Genomic DNA, 10,112 nt, shown 5'->3' with positions numbered 1-10,112 from the left:
CTGTCCATTGTTGGCCCCAGAGAAAGCATGCCGATCATCTGAAGCGATACAGAAGAAAGAACTATCTCACAATATGTATTTTATTATTGGGCTTGCCAATGTTGATTTATTTTTTTACTTAAGTACATTTATAAGTGTATACTTTGGTAGTTTAGTAATTGAGTAAATGAGTGGCGTCAGCACTTTTACTTTTATCTGAGTTGTTTTATCAAGTTGTTTTATATCAGTACTTTTTACTTCAGTACTGAGTAGCAGTACTTTTGACATCTCTGCCGGTCCGAGAAAAATATGTCTTCGCGGAGAAAAAAAAGGTTGGGGACCACTGACGTAAACCACCGTTGGTCAAGCAGATTTTGACATTTAAAGACACGTTGGGATTGACATGTTCAATGCATGGTTTTTGCAGTTTCACACTGTACTGTTTTGGAAAGCAAGCCCAGCCGGAGGAGAGTAAAGCTGAGCTGTTGTGGAAAAGGCAGTTTTAAGATAAAATCGAAATACAACCGGTGTGATTCTCGTTTGTTCAATTCCATGACAACACCATGTTGTATCCTTCCTTGAACAACAGGAGACAAGGTGTCAAGTCAAGTTCAAGGCTTGGGGGTCAAAACAAAAGGTTTACTTCCAGCATCTTGGTGACAATGCAAAGATGAGGTTGAAGTCGCCTTATCTAGGTTCTGTAGTTAACTCACATCAGCTTGTTTCAGGACGCATCGGGCATTTTAGCCAACATGTTGCTAATCTGTTCAGCTGAGTTTTACCGAGATGACAGTTTCTCTGGCTCTGACACACAACATGCATTGTTCTCCAGTCTGTCTGTTTTCATTTCCTCCCTCTTCCCTTTCACTTACACTCTCTTATCCCCATCTGTCTCCTCTTTTACCAACATGCACATGATATCTTCTCGTTTGTGAGATGCCAGGATGCAAGCGAGAAGGACACGTTTTCGAGCAAATCTCAGTTTAAGGGTCAAAGGTTTGGGAAAAAGTTCCACTTTTAGAGTATTTTTCAGGCTCGAAAACGACATTCTTGTGGAAATAAACAACCAAAATGACACACTATGCGTGAGTTTTCAAATAAAAACAGTATTCTTAAAGATGCATGCATAGGCAATTCTGGGAAATTATGAAAAATGGCTCACAAAAATGCCTCACGTTTGGCTCACACTGATCGAAATCTCGAAATTACACTGACTCAAAACCTTTTTTATGTCTGGTATAACAAAGCAGCCCCACGACATAACCGAGCCTTCTGAAGCTAGCGAGCACATTTCGCTTCACAGTGCCCTGATGGTCTTGAGATTTCACTGTAACTTGTAAAGAATCAAGACACACAATGCCAGATGCAAAAACTGCCACAACATAATTGCACTTTCTGACCATGTGCAGCACATTTTGCTCCAAACTGCCTTCATAGTCATTAGATTTCATTTTACCTTGCACAGAGTCAAGACACCCAGTGCCAGATGTAGCAAATCAGCCCCAGAACCAAACCTCCTCCATATTTAACAGTAGGCACACTGTATTTTTCCTTTATGTGAGCTAATGTGACTTAAACAGATGTGTGTGTTTTTGTTTCAATTTAGCAGCTTTGGAAAACACGATGATCGTTTTCTTTCTTGGTCGTCTTTTTGAAGGCTATTTTTGACAAATATGCTTGATTTGACTTCTATAAAAGTGAAGTGGAGAGGATCAAACGAGTGGCGTTACCTCCGAAAACACTGATCTTCCTCTTCCGCAATCTTGTCCTGTGGTCTTGTAGTTGCGTGCTTTTCTCACTTAAATCGGGGTGGAGATTTTAGCCTTTCCGCATTATGATCCTGCACATAATCTCCCTCACACACACACACACACACACACATACACGCACGCATACACTGTGTTCTGTTCGACTCCATTTAGCGAAAAATGCTCCAGTATAAATAGTTTATTAGTAACGGTTACATGTCAAGAGGATGTTTCCTCCTGCCTTCTTCGTGATGATAACATAGCGGTTATACAAACAAGAGTGTACACAATATGCGAGATAAATGTCGGAATATATATATATTTTTAAAAAATTTAAGTCTTAATCCCAGCCTGTAGAGAGGATTCATCCCAGTTTATGATCCAAGACGACGATGAGAGGGTTATGCAAGAAGTCCCACCTCTCTTCTCATCCCGTATCTCCATCGAGGAACAACGGCGCTCGTCTTTGTGGGTCAAATATCCACCAAAAGGTCCCAAAAGGTGGCGGCATTACTTCCTTTACGTAATGTTCCGTGAGCAGGATGCTAAATGGCTCAAAAGTGTGCAGTATAGCCTTGTCATGCTCTCGCTGTTGTCCCAAATGCTGCTCTAATTCCATCATCCATCCACTGTATTCACCTGATGCCTGATAGGGGAAAAGTTGAGAAGAGGCAATATGTTTCAAGGTTTTACAGCGTAATCGAAGAGCCAAAATATCACAGTTTTAGTTGGTCTGTTTTCAAATATAAATCTGCGTTCCCTAAGATTCCATCTACTCATCCATTTTCTATGGGGCTTGCCCTCACTAGGGTTGCAGGCGAGATGAAGCCTATAAATGCTGACTTTGGGCAAGAGGAAGGGTAAACCCTAGACCGGCCGCTAGGCAATCACAGGATGCATTTAGACAAAGAACCATTCACGCTCACACCTGGACAATTTAGAGTCTTCAATGAACCTAACATGCGTGTTTTTAGAATTTAGGAAGCCAGAATACCCAGAGAAAACCCACGCAAGCACGGAGAGAACATACAAAATCCACATGGGGAGTTTTGAGCTGAGGTTCAAACCCTCAACCTTTGAACTGTGAGGCAAGCATCGTGCGGTCCGCTTTGTAATCTAAAATTACGTTTAAATGAAAAAAAGTTAGTCCATAGTCCAGCCCCTTATCCAATCCACTGGAATACGTAGATGAAGTTTTCTGAATCTGACTGGAAGGTCAGCTGGAGGCCACTTTTCTGCTTGACCCAGAAACTAAAAAACACTCTGTTCACATCCTCTGGGAGCAGGAAGTGGTCTCTTGGGAGGTGTCCATGCATATCATTGTGTGCGTTAGTATATGTGCGAGGTGTTGTTGCATTCAGGAAACCCACACAGAGAAAGGAAAAGAACCATAAATACCTCCTGGCTCTACACACTCACCGTTGTCTGTGTCCGAGGTTGGGTCGAACTGCCGCCTGTTGGCGCACGTGCACTCCAGGTGGTCCTCCAGTTGCACCTGCACCTCCCTCAGTTTGGGCCGCCGCCGCACATACTGCAACTTGGCCACCTTGATAGAACCAATCGGATGACTGAGTAACACAGAGTTACAGGAACTAACAAGCCTTGCGCAGTTCAGTGATTCCCAACCATTGACACGGCCAGCTATGCTATTTGGAAGAAAAAAACAAAATGTGAAAATTATGGGTGTTGAAAAGGCATTGGTAGGAGGCCCCTGACAAGGTACCCAATACGTCGATCGCAAAGGAAGTGTTGGTAGTTTGCATGCTACTAAAAAAACAAACACACCAAAAAAATGTCAGTTAGTCTATCTATAATCCTTTCTCGCAATTGGATTTGCCTTTCGATTGACATACAGGTTCACCGATACAAGCGTTGAGGTGCAGCCAGTGTTACAGCTTCTTTAGCTTTGATTGACATACATAACGGGAAGTCAGATCTTGTTTTTGCACAAGTGTACGACACATGCGCGGTCAGCCGTGAGAGCTACTGCAAAGTTCCGGTAAGATGTCCAAACACTATATACGGCTAGCTACCGAGCTGTTAGCCTTTCATATTATTGGTGCTACAGAGAGGGTGAAATATCAGTGCGGGAGCCAAAGCAAGTAAGAAATTGAAAACTTAGCACTTCCACACGAAATGGCAGGAGGGCTTTTTTTTCACAATTTCATATTCAGGCACTTTCAAACTATTCATAAAATCTATGACACTAACGCCCCTCTGAAAAACGAGCTAAGGAAGAGAAAGATGGATGAACTAAAATCACAGTTGACCAGACAGCGGTCTTTTGTTTCGGTTTTGACATTAAACACAAAGGCAGCAACCGAGGCCTCGTTCCGAGTGAGTTTCCATTCAGTGCAAGTCATCAGAGTGAGGTAATGACCAAAAATAACCATGCAAACATACTTTATATCATTGTGTGTAAAAGGAGTACACAGTAATATATATATGAGAGTGAGTGACTGAATTACTGAGGAGTATAATACCCAAGTAGACGAAAAAGTCCACCTACCGCGCTTCAATGAGACATGATCTCAATAGTTAATTTCCACCGTCTCCCTGTTCATGATATCCATGACCTCAAATGACTGAAACATGAAAATTATTGATATTTTGATTTGAGAATCTATTTTACAGCATAAAGATTCAGTATCGGAGGTATTGCTTTGTCAGTTTAAATCCGCAAAACTATCGCAAAGAGGCAGCGTTCATTTTTTTATAATGGGGATACCTCAAAGACAAGCTTTAGACCGCAAAGCCAGTTGATAGTCGATGAGTTGAAAGAAAAGACTGCAAAAGAATTCTGAATGAAATGTCCCGCAATGGTGTCAAATCCATTGGGCCCGCATTATCGGTGTTAACGTGTGTTTGGAAAAATGGTGGAAATCATTCTCAACATTTGTGAACACGCAGAAACGAGAAGACAAGACTTGGGAGAGAAAAAATTATCCACAATTTAATCAGTCAACACCTAAATTGAAATATATGAGTAATGGCCAGTACAACAGTGAGTAAATATTTGGGAGACGTTGTACAGTATATACTTTTTGTAACATTTCTTTTGGGTGGGATCTTTGCTAATGTAAAATAGGTGACCTGGCTCAATAAAGGTTCGTTGGTAGTATGCCCTCTTACCCTGATGGTGCGGTGGTGCTTGTGGGCCGCCTGGCACCTCATGTTGCTGGTGTTGCAGCAGCCCGTACAGCGCTTCACCTCCACGCAGGGTGGCCAGATGATGAAGTTGGCAGCGGTGGGGTCCACCTGACTGCGAGGGATCTCGTATATGGTGGTGCGCACCTTGCAGCCTGCAGGCAACGCCTCCTCCACCACTGCAGGGGGCGACCAAGAGACACTTTCAATACCAGTACTGGCAGCGTTTCGGTCTCACCAGTATTCGACTTGCATCATACAGTATGTGTGTGTTTCACTAGTGCTCCGTCTGTCTCGTGTGTCACACCCGTGCTCCGCCTGTGTGGTTTCTCACTAGTGTTAAACCTGTATCATGTCTCATCAGTGTTACGCCCAAGTACACAAACGTCATGTGAGTCCCACCAGTGCTACGCCTGCATCGCCTGTCTCACCGGGGTTATGCCAATGTTGTGTGTGTCTCACCAGTGTTACACTGCTATCATGTGTCTCACCGGGGTTACACGTGTCATTTGCGTTTTACCTGCCAGTATTGCATGTCTAATTGGGATTCTTGTGTGTCTCACAATTATTACAGCTGTATCGTTTGTCTCACTAGGGTTAGGCCAGTGTCACTGTGTCTCACCAGCTTACATTTGAACTGTGTTTCTCACCAACGCTACACTTGTATCATGGTTTCCACCAATGTTATGCCTCTGATGTGTGTCTCACCAGTGCTCCACCTGTATCACGTATCACTAATGATTAGCCTGTATCACCATATGTATGTCTTACTAGTGCTTGGTCTGTAATGCATGAATTGCGTCTCAGCATTGTGTCACATGCATCACGTGTTTGCATATCTAGTTTGCACGTGTGTCTGTGTGTGTGTGTGTGTGTGTGTGTGTGTGTGTAAAAGCGCACTCACGAGTGCTCCTCCTATGACGCGCATTTGTTTGCGCTCGCCTGTGGTCCGGGAGGGTGTGAGAGAAGACCTTGTCATCGTCGTATTTTGTCTCCTCGATCAGCTCGGTTTCTGGGCACAAGACAAAACAACACGTTAGGATGTCACACGTTGAAGATTCCCATAACCTTGTGTCAACCTTGTGACCCACACACATGCGCACACACTTACACACACAGACATACAGATGTTTGAAGGCTAAAGGTGTAACTCTCATTAGCTAGATCGCTACAAAGCGTGGAAATGCACATTAATATGAGAACAATTTTCACACGCATGCTTCACTTTTATGATTCTCACAAGCCTCACCGTGTCCCGATGGTGGAGCTTGATAAGCACAGATAAGTTTACATGCGACTAAAAGATGTCATTATACAGAGGCAAGTATCCATCAGAGGCTCTGTCTTGATGAGATTAGGTTAACTCACTTCTGGGGCTCGTATGTGTCCACTGTTTGCTTGTTGGCATGAAAACACGGGTCACTTCGTGGTCTATCCCAGCTGACTTTGGGCGATAGATGGGGTACACCGTGGAGTGGTTACCAGTCAATTGCAAGTCACATATAGACAAAAACAACCATTCACACTCACATTGACACCTATGGAGAATTTAGATATCTTCAGTAAACCGAACAATCAAACCCAATTTAACATAAGCTATGTGACGCAGACATGCTAATACGCCACTGCACTGCCCTCCCTACATTAAAAACTGCCTTTATTGGGTCCTCTCAAAATATCAACACACTACTTTATTCTCATCCACTTGCCCTCTTTGTGACAACCCAATTATACCTCACCCATAACACTATGTTTCTATAGTTTAAAAAAAAGGATACAGTACAATATACTGGATGTGGACCCTCAAAATCCATTACAGTTTGCCATCGCAGCGCGTCGGTAGAGCAAACTGCTCAAAGTGTGGGTGTGAGTCACCAACTGTCATTTCTTTTGTGAAGGACTATTCTAGTGGCGTCACAAGGCCTATTTTAGGGGAGCTTCAGCCCCCAAAAAACTGATCAAGAGACATATATTTAGTATGTGTTTATGGCGAGGATTTATTGTCCTAGCCCCCCTAAAAACCGACCTTCAGGAACCCTAAAAAAATATTATATGAACATATTCCATCAGCAGCACCAATTATTGTATGTTTTGCGGCACACTGATTTTCCATCAGTAACCCCCACCCTCCTCCACCGTCAGAAAATTATTGGGGGGGGGGGGGGGGGGGGGGGGGCTAAGCCACACCAAACGTCGAAACCTAGCAACGCCCCTGATCATTTCAGTCAGGTTCAGCCTGCCTACCTAAAACGGAGATACTACAAAACTTCCAGTATTTTATATACATTGTAATTTGAAAAACATTTAAAATGTTTAAAAATGTGTTTTAAAGTGTGTGGGGGTAAAACTATTAAAAAATAAAATGTTGGTTTCTTTAGATGGTTTCTCCGTAGCGAGGATTTTCACCTATTCCACTTGTACAATGAGTGGGTGGGCCTGGAACATATCCCCCATGATGAACATGGGTTCATTGTATTAAAAACATTATTTACTCATTACAAGCTATAATAACACCCTATAGGAAAAAAGTTTCCTCACTGCTGTGCATTGCACAGGTGTACCTAATAAAGTGTCCGGTGCATGTCGGCCCGCCTCCCAAAAAATATCCCCCCCGTCCCGCTCGGCTGATCTCAACCTCAGCCCTGACACGCAGGAATTCCAGCATGAATTATACATGGCAACATAGTGGCCTTCCAGCCCAGACCAAATAATGGGCGGCGTGACAACGACATAATGAAGTGAGCCACTTGACCACCCCCCCAGGCCGGGGGGGAGCCGTCACACTCACTATTTGCATGTCAATGATGTCAGGATTAATGGTGGCGCCGCACATGAAAAATGAATCGGCAGAGTGGCCCTTTACGCTCGGCAAAAGCTTCTTTTGAGTGCACGTTATCACTTCATGCACACGCAGCACACTTGTTTAATAGGAACTTTATTAAAAAAGAGGACATTAGTTTGCACCCTATATAGTTTTCACACACGTGATCAGTATTTCTTTGTCCGCCTTGTTGGCAGTTGAGATCGGGAGGATTCTCTAATCAAACACTGAAGAAGCACCAGAACAAAACAACGCGACGACCGACGACTTCCAACGATCAACGAACAATCTTTGGAGTGGATGTAGACATAAGAGATCAGCTGGCATATTTAAGTCGCCAGCGGTTTTCACCAGCTCATTCTGTATTTAACAAGGGTACCCACTAATATTCACTGCGAAACTATGACACCACTTTCAAAGGGAATGAAATGAGCCGCTTCGATTGGACCGGATTAAAGTCGGCTGTGACGACACCCGCACTAGCGCAGGACGTCCCGCTTTTAAATGTCACCAAAAATCTGCGCTAGTCACGAAAATACAGCCCGAGATTATCAATATTTTAGTATAAATACTTAATGTAAAATTGTGGTTCGGTGCTGTTCCGTGAGATATTTCTCATGGGAAATATGTGACTTGGCTCAGTAAAGTTTGGCAAAAATGACCTATATGACGCAATACTATAGCACTTCCAGGCTTTTGGTACTCTCATGAGTCACACTATCATGCAATTACCAAGAAAAAAAACAAAAAACCTTAGACTAGCTCACATGAATAAAATGGATGGATTTATTTAGTAATTCCTCTTTCCTTTTTTTCCTCAATTTACCAGTGTGCATTTTGCCCAAATGACTTTCTCCAAGCTTCTGATTGGCTAACATGGCCTTACACTTCAAGGGTTATAGTTCTTGGGGGATAATTTTTAGACCACTTGCCTTAGCCTTTGTGGAGCTAACAGGGTGAGAGCGCCATGACATCGTAGGCAAACGTCTCAGACTCGACTCCCACAAGTGAAATCCTCGCAAGCGTTCCAACTGCTGCGTGGAATTGCTGAAGCGCCGCTTTCCTTTACAAATTGTCCGTCTACGTTTTGGCAAGCGGCTCGCACGTCTCCGGAGTTCACGGAGAGTGTAAAGAGCAAAACGGGGCAAGTCGGTCTCTTAGCAACGCCGTGCTAATGAGATGAGAGGACAGCATCCTCTCCATGAGAACTCGAACAGAACAACAGCATTAATACTTCCAATTTGTTCTTTCATGCCACTGACTGACTGATTGGGAGGGAGGGGCGGCCTCAAGACGTTCAACGTTGCGAGCCTCATGTCGCACAAGTTTAATAGAGTTGAAAGTAACCACAAGCTCCTATTTTTCGACATTTTACTGGATATAGCGCATCCAGATCAATAAAATTGCTCTGATCAATTACTAAAGAATAAAAATGGCACATTAATCACTCTAATGATCATGTTTGCATGGGAAATCGGGGCAGAAAATTCCCCTTCCAAAAACAACAACAACAACACCAGAGAAAGGACAGACACACATATGCAAGTACAATTATTACTAATATATAGAAATATAAACCATATGCAAATTCATATTAAAAGTAAATGGAGCTTATTAGGTTACCGAATTTTATTATTTGAATTTCATATGATGATTTTTACATTTTTCCATCCATCCATTTTCTGAGCCGCTTCTCCTCACTAGGGTCGCGGGCGTGCTGGAGCCTATCCCAGCTGTCATCGGGCAGGAGGCGGGGTACACCCTGAACTGGTTGCCAGCCAATCGCAGGGCACATAGAAACAAACAACCATTCGCACTCACAGTCATGCCTACGGGCAATTTAGATTCTCCAATTCATGCATGTTTTTGGGATGTGGGAGGAAACCGGAATGCCCGGAGAAAACCCACGCAGGCACAGGGAGAACATGCAAACTCCACACAGGCGGGGCCGGTGATTGGACCCGGGTCCCCAGAACTGTGAGGCTGACGCTCTAACCAGTCGGCCACCGTGCCGCCTTTTTACATTTTTATTATTTTAAATTTTTGTTATATATGCAATGATTTTTGTTTCAGCTTATTTATACTATAATTTCTGCTGTTTATTTTGTCATGAATACTACAATTTGTAAAAAATAAAAAAATAAAAAACATTTATGTATATGCTGCAACTTTATTTTTTTTACGTATACAGCAATTTTTACATTTATAGTAATGTTAGTTATTATACACATTTACACACACAAACATTTACATTTTAATTTCTTATACTATTTATTCTTTTACATAATTTTTTTTAATTTTATGTTAGTTATATTGGTTAGATTTTTACGTTTTTATTATTTGTATTTGTACGATTATTTTTGGGTTTTATTTTATTCATACTATGATAATTACCTTTTTATTTTGTTAATAATACT

General features: G+C 42.6%; 1 protein-coding gene across 1 annotated transcript in view; it reads right to left on the bottom strand.

Annotated features, from left to right (window-relative positions):
* Positions 1 to 1,911: 1,911 nt before the first annotated feature.
* Positions 1,912 to 10,112, bottom strand: part of LOC133404330 (platelet-derived growth factor subunit A-like) — a 9,182-nt gene continuing 981 nt past the window's right edge. Inside the window, exons 3-6 of the mRNA XM_061680103.1 lie at positions 5,779 to 5,886; positions 4,860 to 5,053; positions 3,147 to 3,273; positions 1,912 to 2,373 (exon numbers count right to left, since the gene is read on the bottom strand). Of these exons, the coding sequence (XP_061536087.1) occupies positions 2,363 to 2,373; positions 3,147 to 3,273; positions 4,860 to 5,053; positions 5,779 to 5,886 (440 nt within the window). The 3' untranslated portion in view covers positions 1,912 to 2,362. The remainder of the gene's footprint in view (positions 2,374 to 3,146; positions 3,274 to 4,859; positions 5,054 to 5,778; positions 5,887 to 10,112) is intronic.

Source organism: Phycodurus eques, chromosome 6 (genome assembly GCF_024500275.1).
Source record: "Phycodurus eques isolate BA_2022a chromosome 6, UOR_Pequ_1.1, whole genome shotgun sequence".
NCBI classification, from domain to species: Eukaryota; Metazoa; Chordata; class Actinopteri; order Syngnathiformes; family Syngnathidae; genus Phycodurus; species Phycodurus eques.
This window is presented reverse-complemented; position numbering and strand designations above follow the sequence as displayed.